This window comes from Acanthopagrus latus, chromosome 16 (genome assembly GCF_904848185.1).
Source record: "Acanthopagrus latus isolate v.2019 chromosome 16, fAcaLat1.1, whole genome shotgun sequence".
Classification (NCBI taxonomy): domain Eukaryota; kingdom Metazoa; phylum Chordata; class Actinopteri; order Spariformes; family Sparidae; genus Acanthopagrus; species Acanthopagrus latus.
Window position 1 is genome coordinate 3442028 of NC_051054.1, and position 22630 is coordinate 3464657.

Genomic DNA, 22630 nt, shown 5'->3' on the forward strand with positions numbered 1-22630 from the left:
AGGATGCTGGCGACTCTCTCATTGTGTTCAGGCTACTTCTCTTGACATGGAAGTTTTTGCTCGTGCTGGGCTGTGGTCCAGTTGTGTCTCCTTGTACTCATTTTTTCTGTTTCGAGGACTTCTATCCTCACACTTTTCTTTCCCAAAAAGAGGGAAGACGATGGCTGGAATGAGTCACTCGCTGTGCTGAGTGGTTAAATGCATTTTCAGTGAATTTTCTCGGCTTTATTTGAGGGTTTCCATCGTTTCTAACCTCATTCTTTTCACTCCGTTTTTCAGTTTTATCTCATTACAAGCTTTCTGGAATCTTATTTTTCATTGTTTCATTTCTTTTTTGCCCGCTCCTCTTTGATGGCAGTATTGATTGGCATCGTCGGTGAGACGAGGTGAAGGTATACAGTATGTACAGGAGGAGGATGCACAGGTTTAGATCGGAGGGGAGGGGAAGGGAGGGAGTGCAGCATGGACAGCAGGAGGCCGGCGGTGAGGTGGAGGGGGAGTGATGGAGAGAGAAAAGAAGGGAGGGGAGACAAAAAGATGTGGTGAGTGAGAGAGAGAAAGAGGGATCAAAGCCTTCTGCCTTGTCAGTATTCACAGTGTGTGTCCTCTACACCCACCCCGCTGCTGGAGAGATGGAAAGATGAAGCGAGAGAGGAGCAGCAAGCAGCTAACGTTGCTTCACAGACAAAGATTTCCTCCCTCCCTCCTTCCCTCCCTCTCCTCTCCTTCCCCCTCCCTCCCTCCCTCCCTCCCTCATGCCTCTCACTCTGCAGTTTTCCTTCAGTGATGCTGAGGGATGATTGAGAGCTCTCCCTCCGACAGCATTTTTAAACAGACGCATCAATAAATAAAGGGCTTGATGTAGTGCAGTGTGTGGACTGCATGTGTGTGTGTGTGTGTCCATCCATGTGTTTTGGTAACTGTACAGAGGATGTGTGTGTGTGTGTGTGTGTGTGTGTGTGTGTGTTCTCCACGCCCAGGCGATCTGGCACTCCATCCCCGCTCCCCTGGGCGAACTCTTTGAACGCCTTTGTCTTTCTTTCTGCTCCCATTTCTTTCTCTTTGCTCTCCCCAAGCTTTCTTTTATTTTTTTTTTCCTTGCCATCACTCGTCCCTCTCCAACATCTTTCCCATATTTCTCTTTAGTCTCATTTCCCTTCTCCTGCATCTTGTTGCTTTTTTTATGCCATCCCTCGCTCCCTCCCTCTCTCCCTCCCCTCTGCGCGCTCTGCTGACGCACTCAGTCTCTTTGGCACACCGCTGCTCACTTTGAGAATGCTCAAACACAGTTCCCTCACACAGCTCCTGTAAGAGTGTGTTTGTTTGTGTGAGAGAGTAAAACGCCAGCAGTAGTGAGTCCACGGATTTGCTAACGATTATTGTCATTGTTGGTCAATCTATAGATCACGCTGAAGCCGCTTTAATCTATATTTTAAATATTTAACGATATCACTTGTCGCTCTTACTGCCCCACAGAGCATTTTAGCATCTTTCAGCTCATTGTTTTGGTTTTATGGCCAGCAGTTAAACTGGAAATCAGGGTTTCATCTCACTGCTCTCAGCAGCGCGGTGCTGATTTCAGCAACAAAGCTCTGATAAAACTCGCTGAACAACACCTGCTCAGCACCAGAAGTCAGAAAAAGCAAATTAAGTGACTTACTGGCGAACAAAATGGTGCATTTAGCGCCTTTTTTAAAAGACAGATATGTCCCTCTTGTGACCAGAACAAGGCCTGGTGACCTGAGTTTACCACATGGGCAATCCAAATGACTTCAGTCTCAATTAAAGATCTGATATGTAGGAATTCTGTATTAAAATGTCTGAAAACAACTAGCTCAGTAGAGATAATGTCTCTGCACTCTTCCCCACAAAACACTCAATGTCTTATATTTTATTTTGAGATTGAGACGTCTTGTAGCAGAAACTACAGGTTGTGCATTCAGTGGTAACATTGTGTTGTTTGTAATACAAGTGTGAACCCTGAAAAGAGTTGCGAACCTCTGCTCTACATCATGACGTGTGTTCATGTCTCGTATGTGTATTTATTTAAAACATTCTAACTTTTACATGCAGACACATTTGCTCATGTGACCCTTTTTGTAATTGCACGCTGTGTGCTTGTGAGAATTGATTTGCATTTGTGAGAATACATGATTGCCCATGTGCAGGTATCACCGAACTACCTGGCTGCATGCAAGTAAGTGTGTGTGACTGCATGTATCTACCTCTGTGAGCATGTCTCATAATTAGGATTGTATATGCACAGTTCGCTCTGCTGCAGTCAGATATTTGCTCCCCTTCCTCACACACACACACACACACACACTAACTACGCTGCAGAAAACTAAGAGCCAATTTAAGAAGTAGGCGACTTGCACTGAAACTCTGCCGGCTTCTTGTTATCTTTGGAGCGCTGACCGTTTGCCGTGCAGCAGCTGCCTACTTGCCACACGGTATAATGAGATTCAGGCAAATTGCGTCTTCTGTAGGACTCCATCCAATGTTCGTGCTCTGAAGTGTTGTGCATCCTTAACCTGATGGTGGCAGCCCAGATGTTTGACAGGAGGGCTAAAGATTGAGAAGAACTGGTTTGAAACCAACTGTGAAGTCGGTGGACTGTGGAAATGTGGATGTGGTTCAATTTGATACCAATGAAAGGAAAACTTATGTTTCTTTCCCTCCAATATTGGACTTATTTCTGCAGTTTTTGGTCAGCATTTCCTTCTGGGACAATAACATTTTAATCACCAACCTAAAAGTTCAATTCTGGGGAAGTAGCGACATGTTTGTTTACGACGTGTTTGATCGTCAGTGTTCCTGTGTTTGTTGCCCTGTTGGACTCCAGTGAAGCCATGTGGCCGCGTTCCCAGACCTTCAGGAGGTGGTTTTGCAGGTAAAACATTATCATAGCCAAAAGGAACGAGGGCCAAGACTTTGCAAATAAGAAAAATAGAGCTTTTTCTTTGAAACAACAAGAAGGAGGAGGGGGTAAACAGCTTGTTCTGGCTCTCTGTTGCTGCTGGAGACCTCTGGATGCAGAACTCATGCTGGTGTGAAGTTACAGTGCTTAAATGTGTTCTTTGGTTCAGTCTCACTGGCTCATCAACTCATTTCTAGTAGCAGCAGGCTGTTGTTTTAGCAAAAAAGAACTCTGATAAACACTACTTCCCTTACACCAGACAGCTGAGAGGCAAAGTTAACGACTAGCTGGCGAACAAGAGCCAGAGGGTTCCCTCAGGAGTTTGTGGAGACCGAAATGGAGCTAAAAGAAGAATGACTGTTGGAAAAGACAAGTCAGAATAAATGCTAATGTCGCTTCCTGTCTGTTAGCTAATAGGTTTAATTCAATTTAGTGTTTACAGCTTGTACTGCTGCTCCAAAATACCAATTAAGTCATTTGACATATGAGATCAGGAAAAAATCTTTTAATTGGTGAAAACACAACCTTTGCCAAAACAACAAATATGCATCCAGTAAATATAATTGCAACAGGATAGAATCACAGAGTTTGCACCTCGATGCCTTAAATTGCCTCTAACACAGTCAAATTAACCGTTTTACCCTTCAGAAATGCTTTAGTTATTTCTTCCTGTTGGCATCTTATGGTAAACAGCTACTTTAATTATCTGATTCCAAAGCATAGATTTGGTCTTATCTTGTATTCTAATTGCCAACAAAAATGTTTTTGCAAAACTCTAATTGCCCTAAAGCCAGAAACTTTTATCTTTGCCCTCACACTGACATTAACACAAAAACTCTTCCTGTTGGAGCAACATATTGTTCAGTGGCACATGTTTTGGAGCGTGGACAGTTTCAAGATGTGTAGAGCAGAAATATTTAATTGTAAATATGCCAGTGAACTTGCATATGAGCTCAGCCAAATGTCACTGTTTAAACAGCGGGTTGCTGTGTGTGAAGGTAGGAGACCAGGCTGTTTGCAGATAGGGAGGTGAACTGAATCTATAAAGTTTGTTTACCGCAACATTCAGATGCTCCTCCATCTGCTTTTTATCCAGTAAATCAATTCTGTTGCTTTGTGCTGTTCAAGGAGCTCCGCTTATGAAAAAGGATGTTGTCTGCATGCAGATTCTCACTTCTTCTGCATCCTGTTTGCAGATCCAGACTGATGTTGCTGCCTGGCTCGGCCTGTTGCATCATTATGAATGAGGTTGATTCTTCCAGAATGCAGAACTTATTAAAAGTTTTATCACGAGCTTTGGTTCATTATCTCTCCTCAGAGTTAAACCTGATCCTAAGGTTTGGTGATTTGGCAGGAAATCTGGGATTTGATTTATACTTGAAGGTGCAATTTGTAAGAAATCGAAAGAGGCTCCAAACCTGTAGGGGGCAGCAAAACAGCTTACTCACTATAGAGTTTGCTGTAGCTCAGTGGGTTGTTGAGCTACACGGACGTGTAGAGGACAGGACTGGACACCAGACTGGGACTGAACACAGCCCCTGAGACAGACAGATGCAGACCAACAGAGTTTAAAGACAGATATCTCCTTTTTTGACATTCTGTGGTGAAATAAAGGCATGAATCAGGATCTCTGCCTCTTCCGTGGACAGGAAGGACCTAATTTTAGCAGGTAGTAGAAAGCGAACTTGGTAATTTCTTTGATGCGCTGATCAAAAGAGAGGGTAGAATCGAAGGTAACACCTAGAATCTTGACATTTGAACTTTCAGAAATAAGACAGTTGTTGAGGTCACCTTATCAACGCTGTGTCTCTGTATAGCGGGAGGCAATGACCAGCATCTCAGTTTTATCCAAATTGAGGAGCAGGTATTCTGACATCCATTTCTTCATCGCATACAAGCAAGTCTCTATTTTTGTGATTTGAGATTCATCATCAGCAACAGATAACACAGAAGTCTTTGACAAGTCTGGCTGTATCTATTATCTTACACATTGCTCCTTTAAGACTTGGTGTTAACAGATTATCGAGGAATAAGTCGAGGAATTTTCCTCTCAGTAAAATGAATGCTGGATGTATAAATTGTAACAGCCATTCAATACATTTCTTGGCTGGTTTGTGTAGCTATTCTACAAGCCACTTGGATACTTCAGCAGCATTTGGCTGTTGGCTGGTCCTAATTTTGTGCATCATCATCACACTCACAAAAGGCTACATGTTTTGGCTCTCAGATGGTTCACACAGCGGGGTTTCTAATCATGACAAATTGTTACTCGGCACAATGAGCGGCTCATTTGCGTTTTTCATTTGTTTCCTCGTATTGACTGCTGCGGTGGCGGCGAAGAATGTACAACATCAAGACGTTCGACTGGGCATGCTTCAGCCTGTTTTCATTTGTGTTCACGGTAATGAGGCAACTGTGTGGCGTTGTGTTTCATTCATACTTCATGGGTGTTATTGTTCTGCTGTAATACATTTCATTGTTCTTGTTTCTGCTCGTCAGGATTGATTAGGTCTCTCCCTGTTTGATGAGAGCTTTTTATTGAACCCTCTCTTATACTTTATCTCCTCCACAATAAGTAATATTCTGCAGCATCTTTTATTCTTTATTACCTTGCAAATTTCCTAATGAACTTTCTTATACAAAAACAATGAAGAGTTTGGTGATCCAAGCATTTATTTTGAAAGAGGCTGCAGAAAACATGCCGTGCCGACTCTGTTACTTATTAATTCTCAGAGGCCTTGTAGTTTATTGTGATGCATTCGAGCAGTGTCCAGGTAAATCACGCACCATCATCTATCAGATGACATTAAAGTGGCAGCAATCAGTTCAGAGCACTTTCAAAATTGGACACTCAACATGTGGTGTGTGAGTAGAAAGCGTGTGTGTGAGTAGAAAGCGTGTGTGTGCACGTCGCTGCTTATTTTAGGTCACCCAGTTAAAGTGTAACCTTAATAGTTTGTAAGAAGTAGTACAATAACTGAGTGGGAAGGGGCTATTTTTGTTACCAATTACCATGCCAATCTTTTTTTTTTTTTTTTTTTTGGAGGGGCAATGAATTGATTTATCTTTCGGTTTAAGGAAAAAAGAAAAAAAATCTCCGTCAAATTACCAGGGGACTCAGAGATTGGACAAAGGGAGGAAGCAATTTGAAGACATCACTTTGGGCTCTGGATGATTGTGATGAGCATTTTTCACAGTTCTCCGACATTTTATAAATGGTTTCAGCCCTAATTAAGTGCGAGATACCGTATAATGTGTTTATTAGCTTGAGAAGTGCTGGTGGGCTGGCAGCTTGTGCTACTTATGGACAGAGCAATTACTTTTTCTTCAAATCTTAAGCTAACTGCTTCTACTGACTGGAGCTTTATGTATAACCAACATAAGAGCAGGATCAATCTCAGGTCTTGGCCAGAAAAATTACATAATTTTACTGTAATGCTTCCTATAAAACCAGGAAAAGACAACACTCACTCTATCTCAGATTGTGATATTTACCACCGGCGATTTTAACCAGTCTTACCAACAATGTACAACAGTTCCCTCAAACTAGTGACTCGAGGGAAATAAAGGTTCATTTCCTCCTCGCCAGCTGTTACAACAGAGGAGTGATGGGAGATTTGGATACAGGCGCACATCAACAGACGCATGCAGGAAAATAATGAGCTGACTTGATCCACAAAGAAAATCAAGGACGATATATCGGGGACATTTCTTCCCCTTGTCAGGCTTGAAGAGACTTTCCCTCAAGCTACTTTTGTAACCCTCCATGAGGATCTGATTATAATGCCTGACATTTAGAGAGGAAGTGCTAACATGTCAATAACCACCATTGACGGCGTCGCAGAAGGGACGGAAACGCTCAGCAGATTAATTGCAAGCTGCTGAGAAGTCGACCGGGAGGTTGTCGACCTCCTTCCTAAGCCTTGACCCCCACGTGAACGTGCATTGACACACAAATGCCACACTTGATTTTTTTGCCGCATGGGCTTTCAACTCGGATCGCAGCTCTACCCTTTTACTTACACCTACTCTCTGCCAAGGTCGTACTGTAATGAGACAGAAGCCGATTGATTGTGTTGAAATGCTTCAGATTTTCCGTCTACGTGCATAATTCCTCACAGAGAAACTTTGTCGAGCTCCATGGTAGCAGTTTCACTGTCATTGTGAGCTTGAAGCGTTCAGAGATGCATCTCAAACAAACGATCAGTTAGACTTTTTAGACTGTCTTTCTTCCCTCCCTTGTGAGTTTTTGTCACATTTCTGTCTGTTTTCGCTGCTCGCGTAGCGGCTGCAGGTGTTTTTGTTTCGTTCTGAGGGGCTTGCTGCTGGTATTCTTGGTGTCTTGACAGTCGACGCCGTTTGTTTCTCGTTTCGTGGCACTTTGGCTGCTTTGACAGTCGACGACCCAGGTGCATCGCCTTGTTTACTGTGGTCTCTAGCTTTCATCCTCTTCCTCCTCCACATTTTCTCCCATCGCCTCCTTCCTTCTGCTCCTCACACTCTTTCAAACATCCTCATCCTCATCTTCCTCTTGCCTTCTTCTAATTCTCTATAATTCCTTGTTCTTTCTCTCTGTCTTCAGCTCCTTCTCAGCCTCCCCCACCTGCCCTGGTAATCGCCTCCCTCCTTCTATTCCTCTGGCCAAGGTCCATGTTATAAATCAGACCAAACTGAGACTGTGCCTCCACCTTGTAGCTCTATGTGAAGAAGTACATTTACTCTAGTGAAGTTTAAAGGGTTGTTGTACTTCTTAAGAGACTGAAGCCATGATACAAATCTGTGGTTTCAAGTCTGCGATCTGGCTGATAACTAAAGGAGAAGAAAATAGAAATATACAGTTACACTGCAGCACTTGCAAAACACTGTATATGTACAATGCAATATTGTTCTTTTTACCCAGATGAGAGGTTTAAATCTTCTTCCACTCTTGCCTGCATTATGGCCACATTGGCATCATGCTGGGCAGATGATTTGGAGAATATATGGTCCTTGTTTTTCCGGTCACTGACCTTCACCCTCTTCTTCTTCTTCTTCCTCCCTCTCCCTAGCAACTACTGAGAGAGATGCAGCAGATGGCCAGCCGGCCTTTCGCCACCATCAATGTCGCCTTGGAGACGGACGAAGAGCCGCCTGACCTGATAGGAGGAAACGTCAAGGTGAGCTCAACCTTTTTTTTCCCTCTCTTTGAGTGATCAGCACCAAACCCCAGAGATCTCCCCGCTGCCTGGCCTGACAGGACGGCAAACGGGGGGGGGAAGCTACCATCCATCATCAGGGTCGTCGCTCATCCCTCCCTCAAGTGGGACTTCAGTCTTTTTATCCGTCCACTGCAGTTTGTGATTACAGTCACGCCGCGGTGATAGATATTCCTCACACCATCTGTTTAACGTCATTCCTGAGTATGAACTATATAAGATGATTCCATTAGTTTTCAACAAGCCAAGGAGGCTAAATTGAGCTCACTTAGGAAGACGAGTATGAAGTGTAGTGCCGGTCTGGATCCACCTAATGAGGGTCAATGCAGTGTACATTTGCCGGGGACAGTGTGAAGGCCGGATGGTGATGATGAAAGTGGGCCGCTGATGACTAACGGCACATTATAGCAGTTATAGGCAGTTATTGTGGAAAGGCTGTGCATTCTAATGAGAGTGAATCCAGTTAACCCTGGAGTTAAATACATGCAGATGAGTAAGGTATTATAGATTAAGACTATACTTTCGAAATGAGATTAGAGTTTCATTCCGACATCGAGATATTCTTCATTTTGGAAAGGAAAAGTGATTTAATGCCTTTTCTCGGGAAATGTTTGCTGGCATTTTAAAATGTAGACCATTAGTCGACTATTAAAGTCGTGCTTCGTCGTACAAAGCAGCCATTCTTGTGCTGCATCGAACCATCTGTGTTTTTTGAAATACTGACGGTGAAATTCAAGGTAGTCCAAGTTCTGTCCATCTGGATAAACAGTTTTATTGGAGCAAAGTAGAGCGAAAGACAGAGGCAGCACAACTTTTTATCAGAGCAGTTCAAGTTCTTGTACTCTATAGGTCCTACAGTGACGATTGGAGCCACCTGATCTAAAGAATAAAGTCTCCCAAAAATGAAAATTGGGTTTGTTTCTATAACGCTGATGAAGAAAACATTTTTAGGAGCTTCACAGCAAAACAGCGTTGCAGCATTCTCCTAAACAGCTGAAAAAATCCAAGTCTCCAGATGTCCTGAGATACCAGATTGACTCTCCATCACTGTGGGGATGACTAGATAATTCAGGATGAACTTATCATTTCAACTGAGGCCCGACACGAATGGGGACTAGACAAAACCCCAACACCCCCCCTCGCTTAGTTTCTGGTCGCACTGCTGTTATTTCAGTCTCGCTACAAAAACTGAAAGTAAATATTAAGTTAAGCCAAAGTTTTCAACCGCATGATATTTGTTAAATCAACATTTGTCCAGAGAATGAAAACACAGAAAGAGAGGTTTGAGATACTACTAAAAAATAGATTTTCCATGCTTCCAAATCACAAAACACACATTCCCTCAGTAATGATCGTATCCAGCCGCGCCAAGGTTTGGAGATATGTTTGTATGAAACTTCTGTCGCCGCCCCAGTGTTTGGAGATGAACAGACTTTTTTTTTTTTTTTTGCTTTGTGTGTTGGTGCTGCTCAAAGCACCAGAAAGAAAAATGCCCAAGTTACTTTGAAAAACTAGTAAAGCTTCGCTGTTTTTTTTTGGGGACTATTTTTAAAGAAAACTCTGCCTCACATGAATGTATTAAATGATCTCTGCTGAGAAGTCAGACGGCTCGAATATTATGGAACTAAACAGAGGCGTTAACGAGACTCACTTCCATGTACAGAGGAAATACCTGCTGTCTTCCTCACAATGGAATAAGTGGAGTCGCAGTCGGAGGAGGAAGTTGAGTACACTCTGCAGGGATTGTGAAACAACACTGATGATTAGTATTAAAACAGACCACTGTGTGTTGACGCACTCTCGCCAAATAAGGAGACGAAGCATTAATGAAAAGAATCGGTCGCAGTACATTTCAACCACGGGTAGAAATTCATTTGCGTTTTACTTCCTAGCCACATGCAGCGAACAAAATACATTTTACCTTTTTTACTTTATATTTTCATTTCCATTCGGTTGCTGTATGCTTGATAGAAGTCTTTATTTTTACATATCGTAATTTATTAAATCAGCTGTGAAGCTCGGGTGACGTCAGGCTCTGGTTAGGCGCTTGAGTTGCGAGCCTGAAGCCGAGATGACGCACCTGCCAACACTAGCTGTTGAAAATCGAGAGATTTCCTGGGGAACTGGCAAAACCCTGACAAAGTCCGGCCAGCTCATTTCTTTCTGACTCCTCAATCCAACATTTGTTTCATTTTCAAACCTCTTGTCTTCCCTCCAAACAAGTGGCATCACTAAAAACAATTAATCTCTCTCTAATCAAGGTAAGAGCAGAAACTTTTACCAGATTAGTGTAGAGAGATTGAGTACGATTTTAGCGTAGATGATGTGGTCAATTTAAGCATAAAGAACCAATGCAACAAATTAAAAAGCGGCAGCGATTGAGCCCCCTGACGTAGCGGAAAAGCTGATTTTAAATGTTAAGATCAAGCCGAGTTGGAGAGAGGGGTTGGTCAAGACGACTTCATTATGGAGAGGAGTTTGATGCGCTGGCGGAACTGAGGTGGGCATGAGCCGATTTAAATGCAGATGCGCAGCACAGAGGCAGGCGGGAGAGAACATTTAAAAACAGAAATTGTGCAGAGTTATAGAAATTGCAGTTGAGTATTCGGCGGGCACGGAGCCGCAGGCAGGTATACCTGTGACTGTGCACTTTGTGATAAATGACCCCTGAATGCAGATGTAGTGCAGAATTATAGGGCTGTTTCAGCAGGGTGACTCGGGGGCCCCTCGGCTCTGACAGGGGCCATGCATCTCGAGGGGGCTCGGCTCACGAACACAAGGTTACTCCCGGCAAAAGGCTGCCGGGCCCCTCGGGAAGATCAGCAGCTCATCAGATTCCCCCGCTGGAACAGAAACTATCCCGCCTCTTCACTTCTCTTTTGTTCTCCCTCCTCCTCCACTCGCTGCTCTTTACTTCTTTCTTCACTTTCTCATCTGGTCTCCATTTTGTCCCTTTTGCTAAACTTCTCTCCTCTCTCCTTCCTTTTTCTCTTTCGGTGGCTTCATTCTTTCCATTTATCATATTTTCATCTCTTTCTGACTTTTTCCTCCTGAACTTTTCTCATTCGTTCCTCCCTGTTCTCTCCTATTTTTCACCTTCAATCATCTTTTTTTTTTCTTCGTTTTTTTCACTGATCTTCTCTCATAGTCTCAGGATTCCTCTTCTTTTATTTGTATCATCCCTTTTCTCTCTTTCCTATTTTTTTCATCTCTATCGGTATTCTTCTCTTCCATCTCCCACTTTCCATCCTATGTTTGTCTCATTCTTGTAACCTTTGTTCTCTGTTTCTTAATATTACCATCTCTTTTCATTTGAGTTCATCATCTGTTCGTCCTTGTCTCTCCTCTCTCCTGTTTGTCACCCCGACTGCTTCTAATCTTTTCAAAATGTTTCTCTTAGTTTCACTTTTCTTCTTCTTGCTGTTTATCATCCTCCTTTCTTCTTCTCTTTGTATAATCTTTTCTTTTCTCCTCTCTGCTCTCTCGTCTCCTGTCTGGCATCCTTACTTCACCATAGTGTTCTCCTCTAATTTACCAGCCCTTTACTGATCCTATCAGCTGTCTGGGGTTTTCTGTTGGTCTTATCTGCTCGTGAGTGTGTGTGTGTGTGTGTGTGTGTCTTTGTGTACTCCTGCATGTTTGTGTGGGTGTCGTGCAGAAAGAAGAGGATGCGGCGGGAATCAGGCTCCCTGCCCAACCCCCCCCAAGTCCTCCGTCTCTGCTTTACCTTTTCTTCTCCACTTTCTTTTCTTCCATTCTCTTCCTGGCCTGCTCTCCTCCTCTCCATCAGGGCAGGAGCAGCCCAGCAGCAGAGATCCAATTTAGATCTTCCTCCTCAAGCTTTCTCTGCCTTCACCAGCTCAAACGGTGAGCGCACGCCATCCTATCTCCCCTCCCGGCTCTCAGATTGAGCGACTGGGAGCAGGTTCCTTCCCCTTGTTTCCATGCTGTTTTATCAGGATGCTACAGTAGTGTATTAAGACCCGCGATCGGAGTATACGGGGGGGGCCGAGCGCCTCACAGCAGGCTGAAGATCATTAAAGTTGTTTATAGCCGCGGTGGGAAGTCCAAACTTGCTCCGCGGATGAGATATATTCAGTCTGCTTCTGCCAAATGGAGCTTGTGGCCCCGGCATCATGGGCAGATGATTACCTTTGTGACGCCTCCTGCTCTGCTTTTATTTATAGATACCGCGGGACGAGAGAAAACAGGACATGCGATAAAAGGAGGGGGAAGGGGTGGAGCAAAGAAAACCGCTGTGGTTTATCTGACGTGATTGCGGCGCACCGTTATCTTCGCCCCAACGTGTTGTATGTGACATTGAATTATAGGCATTTAGCTGATTTTAAAACCCATTGTGCAAGAGCGATAACCTTAAAGTTCACGATTTGCAGGCAAAGAAAAGAGGGTCAAAGGTCAAAACTGTTCAAATTGCATGGGGAGAACTCCTGTATCATGGATTCTGAATCAAACGGACCGAGTCATCGTTTTGTGGAGATGCACGTGCAGAAGGAGGCGACAGCTGACGCCAGATGTTTTTAAATGTTTTCCATAGTCTGATGACAAGATTATAGCTTCACATCTAAAGATAAGTTCCCTTCTGATGTTATTTATAACATCTCTCACAGCAAGAATAGTCTTTTTCTTTTTTTAAATTTCTGTAGTTTACCAGGACAGTTGCCCGCTCAGGAAAGCAGAAGAAATCGAGCGGCGATGCTGCGTGAAGCCACCTGTGACTCGGTTCTCGTGAATAATTTTCACTCCAGCCGACAGTTCAGAAGAGAAGTGAGGTGAGAGAAAGAAGAGGCAGTGCTGAAGACTGAGGGTGTTTCTTATTTGTTTACAGTCATCAGAGACGCGAAGCTTCTCGCCTGTTCAAGCAGAAGTTACACATTATTTTAACACATCGAACCAAAGTCTCATCTTCTGCTGATCCTCGAAGAATCGGCAGCCTCAGTTCTCTCTGAGGATTTGATGTTGAACATGACCACTTTATTTCTATTAGTTTGTAAAGCTTTACATAGATAAACCCGGGCATTGACCCACTGTGATGTCTAAAGGGGTGTCTCAACTCTCCAAGAATTAGATCGGTACCGCCGGGGGAGGATGACCTGAGGTAGGAACAGTAGCCACGAACTAAAGCACATCCTGTATTATTACTTGAAACTACAGATTGAGATCGTACAACTCAGGGGAAACTGATTTATAGCAGGGACATCAGACTTCCTTTTGAAACCAGTGGAGCCGCCTTCTGCAAGCTGGATGAAAGACTGCAGGTCTGAGGCACTTCTGCATTGGCAGAACTTGGCAGAATTTCAGTGATCAGAACTGGCGTACTGTCGGTTCTGTTGGAGCTGCATTCACATCAGGTTTCTGAGTTGTGTTTTCAGAGTGGGCTGTGTTTTAATTCTGCTTAAATTTATCTTGTTTTTTTTTCCTGCAGTGTTTAGTTTAAATACATTGCAATATGGCATTATTATTTATTACAGGCTGGCCAAACATTTTCTTTGTCAGCAGAAGCCAACTGAATAAAAACTCATCAAAGTTGGCTCGGTGGAAGTGGCTGTACCTGGTGAGTCATAGCAACAGGGAGTTTGACTCGCTCCCGTCGCTGGCGGGGGAAAACTCATCCCCAGCTGCTGCTAAAGTAGAGATGAATGCAGCGGATGAAAGCGGAGCAGCATGCAGCAGCATCAGTGTGTGTGTGTGTGTGTGTGTGTGTGTGTGTGTGTGTGTGGGCTCGGCAGTGATCCTACGTGCTGGGCTAATTACTGAAGGTAATTTAACAAAACCTTTCGCCGCTCTGCCTGGCCGGTCTAGATAACTTTCCGGAGTGGTGCTGGTGGGGGAGGCTGGGCAGTGTTGGGGGAGGGGGGGAGTCGAAGGGAGGGCTTCAACGCTATAAAACAAAGGCATCTGCTGGGGAATGTTATTAACACGCAGCCTCTGAAGAAGACTGCAGGACGAGACGCTACCTTTGGGGAACATCTTAAGGGGAAAAAAAAAAATCACATGCACAAAGAGTTTAAAAGGAAGGATAATTGAATTTTCCAAGGTGTTCTGTTTTGTTTTCCCCCCTTAATTCACAGTCAGGACGAAAATAAGGTGGACATGTGTGTGGAGGGAGATAAAGTGTTGAGGTTTTTATTTTTTTTAAGGCTGTGCTGTTTTTTTGTCTTTGTCAAAAGTGGAAAGTGAAGAACCCAACTCGTACCCTCAGGTAGAAATTGAGTTTGTACATTGGAAACAATTTTTCATCCTGATGAGCATTCGCATAATCGATTACAAAAAAGGAGGACAGTTGAAACCAGAACGATCCCACTGTCGCGTCCAACATCAGTCTGACAGCGAGTCTCTAGTCTCTCAGTGTGTACCTGTCCGCTCTCTGTTCACTGTGAGATGTCGCTGTTAGAAATTGAGAAAGAAGCACGTAAACAAGCGAGAACCTCAGAGCAGCTTGCAGCTGCTGCAGTGGAAATTGGACTTGGCAGAGGAGTCGTCCGGCGGCCCAAAGCTGTAAAAATTAAAAGCTGCCAGTCTTTTTCTTCTTTTTACACCCAGTACAGATGTGTTCAGGTTATCATGGGCAACCCTCATTTTTCCAATTGTAAACACAGTGGATGAGAAATACATTTTGCCCGAGGTGAAAACAGACCCATGGACTGAAGCAAACCGAGCCCGGTTGGATCGCTTCTGGCAAGGCCAAAATAATTGTTTCATCTTTTCTTCTACTGAGGGATGGAGGAGCAAAATTATCCAAGTGTGATATTGCACCACCTAATGTTGTATTGGAATAGTTCTCAGTATTTGTATTCCCCATTTTTTTTTTCTTTTTTCTCAGCAATCCACGTAGAGCCGCATGTAATGACGTTCTAGCGGTATGATTTTGAAAATGGAAAGAAATGATCCTTCGGCTGAGAGCTTCGTCGTCTTATCTCGTTATTGAGTCATCGCTCATTTATCACAGGAAGCTCAAAGTGACGTTAATGTTTTATCGCCCTGAGGGACTACGTTGTCTTTTTACTGCAATCAAATGGGGAAAAAAACAGAATTGCAATTTGCTCCCTTTTAGTGTTTAATTAGGATATTTTTATCTGGTTCACTCCCACCTCTCTGGTGAGTTTTTAAAGAGCGGGATCGAAGCCTTTTTTTTTCCGCAAGGTCCCACAAGGTCCTCAGGCAAATTAATAGAAGTTTGGAAACAGTAAAATCAAAGTTCCCCAAATTAAAGAAAGGATAAAAACACTGTCTAATTAGAGTGTTCCTTCTCTCTGATACCAGCGTTTTGACATTTCTAACAATTAAAAGAGTTCAAGGCTCCAGCTTAGCATGACTGTGCCCTGGAAGCCTGGAGGGGAAGAGCTCGGGCAGATTTGATCACTGGTTAGTCGATGGCAGATGGCGTTGTAGTATAAAATCCTAAAATTGGTTGCCGTTAAAAAGATGTTTGAGTTTTTCTTATTAAAATCCAGTTTTTCCTATAAACCCACCTGTAAGTGTTCTGACGGTTGTCGCTCTTCTTCCCTCTTCTTGTGATCATTCTGTATATTTTCCTGTTTTAACTTTGTAAATACATCAGGGTAATGACGGGTTGTTAAAGCTGCCAGTCTTCTCAGCAACGGTCCTGTTTGTTTATGGTAATTATTGTGATTATATTTGCCAAATATTCAATGAAAATTTGTATCAGAATTGAATGTCGACGGCAGAATGTTCGCTTCAAAAGACCGCAGCGAGGAAGCAATATGAGACGAACAAAACGAGAGAGAGAGAGAGAGAGAGAGAGAGAACATGTTTCTGAAGTTTTTTTTTCTTTCTTTAGTGGAATAAAGAGTTCTTGTTTTCTTTGATGAGGTGATTCTGAGATTGTCCTTGTCTGAGTCAAGGTTGTTAGGAGAGAGGGTGGCATACGCTAACAGATTGTAAAACCCCTCTGGGACAAACTTGTCTTAATTTTGGCCTTCTTGAATAAACTTGACTTGACAAGAGACAGAAAGATAATCAAGGGGAGGGAGCTGAAGATGGAGAGGACATAAAACAAAGCAGTGACCCCCATTTTTTCCCCCTCCGTGCTCTCGATTGTTGACATTAATCACGCTAATTCCTCAAAGTCAAAGCACCATATCGATGATTTATTGTTGGGAGCGTTGAGATGCTGTGCGTCGTCCCTGCTATCCAAACACGCCCGAGTGTTTGTTATTTTCCGCGTGTTGTCGATGCTGCTGCTGGTTCGACTGCAGCGTTTCCAGCAGGCGAGTCCGTCCCAGTGCGAGCCCATTTGTCTGGATCTGAACTTTTCCCCCTGTCAGTTCTTCGGGGGGGCTGTATCGCCGCATGTGTGCGTGAGCGCTGGATCAACACAGCTGAAAATTGCTGGGAGCTCCAAGGCATACACACACACACACACACACACACACACACACACACACAACCTCCTGATAACCTTCTCTGTCCAAAGATGCATGAACATGGCAAGTTCTCGGCCGCATGGAAAAACCATATACACAAAGTCAGGCACGCAGGCGTATTGCAGTCATACACACACACACACACACACACACACACACACACACACACACACACACACACACACACACACACACACACACACACTCTGTAAAAGCCTTTCAGATATGGGGTCTGTAAAGCTGCTATATCCGTCAAAGTAAAGGCTTCTGGGCTTTCAAACACATACATCCTTTACGTAAATCTCCCTTAAACATGAACTTCACTGATTGTTCAGCCAGTTTTATATCCCTACAATATTGCTAGTATACTGTGTACAGATAAACAATAGTAAACGTATGTCTACCTACTTTTTTAGTGGCAAAAATCTTCCAAATGTTGCCAAGTTGTGTCTTAATTCAGGGGCTGCAACCTTTTAAAGGACGCAGTCGCCTTCCTGAGTTTTAACAGTGTTCTCACCGGGTGGAACGAGCTTCTGCAGGTTGGCTGACGCACACTTTCAGAGGCTTCTGCATGTCTTTTTTTTTCCTCCTTCGATGACGATGACAATGATAATGTCGAGTTTTCGAAGGACTCTGCATTTGCTCCTGTGCGACCTGCAGCTGCACATAACACCCTTCTTTGTGTCAGACACACAGTCTTTGAAGGAAACCGCTGTGTTGGAAGTTTTACACAATAATTCAGCGCCTCACCCAAGACTGCTGTTGTGGCTTGGGGGGGCTTATTTATATGAAATACCTGCACGCTTACTGATGAAGCCGCGAGATGCACGACTCAAAGGGTTTATTATCCACTAACACATGTACAGTGCAAACAGAGAATAAAATGCCCTTCTCTGTCAGTTCTGCACAGATATGTGTGAAAACACACGTGCTGTTATCAGGCAGGAACACCTCCGCAGGGGCATAAACAAATACAGAATCCCCTTTTCCTTATAACATCAGCTGCACTGAATCCACACACAGACACACACACGCATCCACACACACTGAGGCATCCAGGTCTTTGTGCCACCTCCCCAGCTACCTGTGTGACAGCCTGTGTATCCTGCTGGTATGAAAGGTAAGCCTTGGAGAGACGGAGCAGAGAATAATTGCGTAAAATGGGTCAGAGCCTGAATATCATTACTGCCCCGCTCCCCCTGTGTACGCTTACAGTATGTGTGTGTATGAGATGGAGAGAGAAGCTGTGTGAATTTGTGTTTGAAAAGGTGGCAAGTGTGTGTGTGTGTGTGTGTGTGTGTGTGTGTATACACTCACATGTAAGTGGGGAAAACTGTGTGTGTGTGGAGGAATTCATTTCTGTGTGTCACACTCCAGCTGCGTTTCCACTCGGGGGGCGTTAAGCTCGACTCTCCAGAGTATAAAGACCGGCGTGGGAAGGGATTGAACTTGTGTGCGTGGGTGTATGTGTGTCTGAGCAAATAGAGAGGCAGTGTCAGGAGTGTATGAAACCATGCCATGGCCCAGTTTCCTGTCCGGCTCAGGAATTCAAAATGCAGAGCAAAGAAAGCAGGCAGGCGAGGCGAGGCGAGCTGGGGCGTTATCTGTATGCGGGCGAGGTGGTGGCGTTCTCCATAACCATATCCTCTGTTGAGGTAAACCCATGAATATTGTAGGAGGCGAGCGGTGGCGGATCCGGCCAGTGTTTACAGGCAGGGAAACTCATCCCCACATATGGATGAGTTGCTGATAAACAGGAGATATTGGTATTACAGACTCAGGTGCCCGAGGCAGCCCGCGGCGACATCCGCCCGCCGCCACTTTCTCCGACACAAATCTCTGCTCCCAGCGACGCCACTTGATATCCAGTTGCGGCCCGAGCTGCACACAGGCGGCATTGTCATGGAATTGTGCACAGTGGATTTTTTCGGAGGGGAGGGGGTGGATCCAATTTGTGCCACAGATCAGAGTGTGTATCTCGACAGGGGGGTGGAAAAGGTTTCTTTCCTCTGTGCATGTTGCTGACACAAACAAGAACAGTAACAGCAAAGCCTCTGTTATCCATGTCTTTGAAAGTGGCGTGTGTTCACCAGGATTTGAGAGGCTCGTGGTGTGTAATACTTTTATTTTTCTGTCTGTTTCCTTTTCTTTTCCGCAGTCCGTCCCAAAACCCATCGCCCTCGAGCCTTGCTTTGGCAACAAAGCCGCTGTGCTCTCCATCTTTGTGCGGTTACCCAGGGGCACCGGCGGCATCCCTCCTCCAGGACAGTCTGGTAAGACTCCATCACTTGCTTTCTTTCCTCTCTCATCCATCTCTGTTTGATCATTGTTTACTTCTTTTCGCATCCTTTCCTTGATCTGCCTTCCTTCTTCCGTCTTATGAAGCTTCAGTTGTAGTTTGAGAAATGTAAGTTTGCAGCTGACACTCGTCTCTTCTAACTTTTTCCTCCTCCTTTTTCTTTTGTCCTGGATCTCCCAGAGAAGTCCACACATTCTGTCCTCAAGCAGAAGTTCAGATATTTGTGTAATAAAAGACGATTGATTCAACTTCTTTCCTCAACGTAAAGTCAGAGTAATAAAGTACAAGTTCTGAAATGTACTCAAATGTACTCAAAGTCTCAAAATAAACAGTATCCCTCTGAAGCACATTTCTACCAGCCATTTTATGTTAATATAATTCAAAGCCTATTGAGTTTGAATGTAGAATCAGTAGGATTTTGTCCCAGCAGTTCCTGAACGCACCGCGAAGATAGTTGAGTCTCATTCCGAGGACGCCGCATTTGGGATTGGTGGGATTTTCTTAATTTGTTTACTGCACAGTAAGAGTTTTGATTACTTCAGGTATCTGTACTTAAGAGTTGCAAAGTGTTTGTACGTCGCTATTTCCTTGTTATGATCGTTGATTTAGACTTTAAGGTCCACAGTCAAGATTTCAGGTTGTTTCCCAAGAAATCTCTTTTTTTTTTTTTTTTTTACTGGTTGAAGTGAAAAACACACAATAGTTGTTGTTCTTATTCATGAAATGTGTTCCATCTGTTTCTGTTTCCTGACAAATAACAACAATAAATCAAACTGATTTGTTTGCGGCTCATGAATGGCGCTTCATAACCACGTAAACAGTCGTTTTCTGCAGCGATCAGTCCAACAATCACTTCCATTGTTGAGCTGAGAGACTCGTCTGATGACAGAAACATGAACTCAAGTCAATAATCTGCATGATTATCAGCAGCTGTACTTTTGGTATTAACAGTGAGGGGAACTGAGAGGAAAAATGTTGATTCTCCACAATCGTTCTTTTGTATTATTCAGTGAGAGGAGACACAACAACATGACAGCACGACGAAGGACATCAAATACAATGGCAACAGCACGACAACAAAGTGTGTGTTAGAGACGGTGTGGTGATGGGTCGGGGGTTAGACACTGTGATACAACAGCAGCCGAGGTGGATCCTGGAGTGACACAAGGAAACCATGCGAGGAGAGAGGAAGGAGGAAATGTGTGAGGGAGTAATGAGATGTCATTTTCTTTGAAGCACCGTCTTCAACTGTGCCACATTATTAGGGCTGCAAAGCCTTCTGGGACGCCTGCGCTCATGTAGTGTGAATCACTTGGATGTAGGTGTATGCAGGTATAGGTTGTTAGTACGAGTCTGAGAAAGGTCTGGCTGTGTGAGAGGAGCTCTCGAGTGTCCTCACTCATGGTTCATCCCTTCTTCAGCTCCTTCCGCCAACGTTGTGGCCGTTGTTGAGTTTTCTGCGATGTTTCCTGCATTAATTGGCCTTTGTTGGAAACTTTTCAGCTAACTTAGCACACTGAATCAGAGATCGGGATGGACCCTTGAGATTGTCGCTGTAGTTTCTATGATTTCGCCCATTTATTGCCTTATATTTTGTCTCCTATACTTTAACAGACAGATCATCAATTAGAGGTGGCCACACCAGAGAGAAGGTGTGGTGTGTCCAGGCTGTGACATCAAATCTAAGAATAATTACTAGTCTGTGTCAGTTTCTACACTGTTAATTACATTCATTCACAGGCATTCTTTCTGGATTGCTGTTTGCCACAAAGAAAATCTTCAGTGTTATTTATCTTTTCAAGCCGCAGTGGAATTAAATAAAAATGAAGGCTGAATAACAGCTTGGACTGATGTTGCTCACTGACGGAGGAGAAGAATGTGGGATTATGGGATATGTGGTCTCAGCGTTAAGAGGCAGAATCATTCATTCACCGCAGAACAGAGGCTACAGATCATCTTGACCACGGTCTCATTTGTTTACAGTAATTATTTCACGGCTGCACCATTAATGTGACAAGGATGCATTGATCGTCGAGGACGCGGCAGCGAGCAGAATGCAGCACTCATTCTTCTTCTGGTGTCTGCGCTCAGTCCTGCGCCGTGAGACGAAGACTGCAGCCTGTTTGTTGCTCTCCCTCTCATCTCCCCGTCCTCCCTTCATCATCTTTTCTGTCTGCATGTGTCTGTCGACGCTAAGACGCCTGCTGCAGCTCTCTTCCTCACCCCCGAGTTTTATTACTCGTCTTCTCCGAGTCTGTGAGGTCTGGGTTTAAAGTGCAGCGTGGTGTCTTTTATTGCATTTCCCTGCGCTCTCCCCCTCTTTCTCTTCCGTATTCTTTCTTTCCCGTCTGTCTGATAGCGCTGAGAGTTGAGCCCATTACCTCCTTTCATCCTCTGCTCTGTCACTTGCTCTCTTTACATTCCCATCCGTCCTTCATCTGTTTTCCTTATCTCTCTCCTTTACGACAGTCTGATAGGGCCCAGGACTAAGCGCTTGCTTTTTTTCTCCCCACCCTACCTTCCTGTTTCTTTCACTGTCTTCTTCAAGGACTCAAACAAGAACTCAACTTGATTTCTTTTCCATTTTCTGTATTTCATCTGTGTTTTATAGCCTCCTAGCCCCCCACAGTTGCAGTCCCCAGACCATCCGTGCGCCCCGGGCTCTTATTAATTACCACACAGCCCTTTTGTCATAACAAAACCGCCTCGACTCTCAGTGGAGTTTTCCCTCGGGCGGCTTTTGTTGAGACCATGTTAGCCGCCTTCCTACCATCACTTCATGCCCGCGAGGGTCTCCCGTTTGTAATGCTTTTAACTTGTCTCCGCTCCGGCTACATTCAATTTGAATCCCCCTGGCTGCCGTCTGTCTTCACAGCGTCACAGCACATCCGTTTACAGTTTAAGCAAAATGGCCGCTCGTCACTCTCCAAACAGCCACGAGGAGTTCAAGCTCTGCTGATCGTCTGATTTGTATCTGAGCCTCATTTGGCTGCTTTGAACCATCCAGCACCCACTTATAGAGAAACCAGCTAATAGTTGCAGCCTGTTACACCGAAGACGATCAGTCTGAGAGAGGATGTGATCCCAGCCGCTGCTTCTCCCCTCGGAATTCAGATTTCGCCGTCGGCAGTGTGCACTTGATCGGGGCTAAATGCATCCATGATTGGAGATAAATGGAGTTTATTGGAATTTCATGGCTCAGAGAGTATTAATAAATCTTAATGAAGTGTGCTGCCTGCACTGCCAGTCTATGATTTCACCACCTGGCCATAATGAGAACTTGTGTTTCTGTGTGTGTATGTGTGTGTTTTTTAAATTTCACACTACACGCTAAATTCTGCAGGCTGTAGTGTGTTTGTAGTGGAAAAGTGACCACGTTGATGGATGTTATTCTCGAGAGCAGGAGGACGTGCACGAAGAAATGCACTGAAGAAGAGCTCATAAAGTAAATATCCATCAAGTCAGTCAACAAGGAACAGAAACATTTTTATTAACATTTGTCCCACACTGGGATCAAGATGTGCATGTATCTGCTCTGACGTTGTCCAGCCTGGTGCTACGTCACAGATCTCATAGGTAAACAGTCCCGAGGGAAAGCCACATGAAATGCAAATGTAATCCATCAGCTATCATGTGATGATGATAAAGTTTTGTTTCTTGTATGTTAACATCACACAGATTTTTGTGTCCTTTTGTTTTAAGATAATTTGTACCTACTTTCCGCCTCCACAGATCTGAATGATTAATAACCATTTACAGCTTTGCATAATCATCACCTAATTGTGATAATTTGCGTGTGTGTGTTTGTGCA

At 44.1% G+C, this 22630-nt stretch overlaps 1 protein-coding gene across 3 annotated transcripts in view; it reads left to right on the forward strand.

Annotated features, from left to right (window-relative positions):
* Positions 1-22630, forward strand: part of atrn (attractin) — a 126812-nt gene that overhangs the window by 97537 nt on the left and 6645 nt on the right. For 2 of the 3 annotated variants that reach the window (XM_037125375.1, XM_037125374.1), the window contains exons 27-28: positions 7969-8076; positions 18679-18793. In XM_037125375.1, coding sequence (XP_036981270.1) covers positions 7969-8076; positions 18679-18793 — 223 coding nt within the window. Of the gene's footprint in view, positions 1-7968; positions 8077-18678; positions 18794-18999; positions 22612-22630 lie in introns of those variants that run through there. The other variant, XM_037125376.1, reaches the window with a different exon arrangement.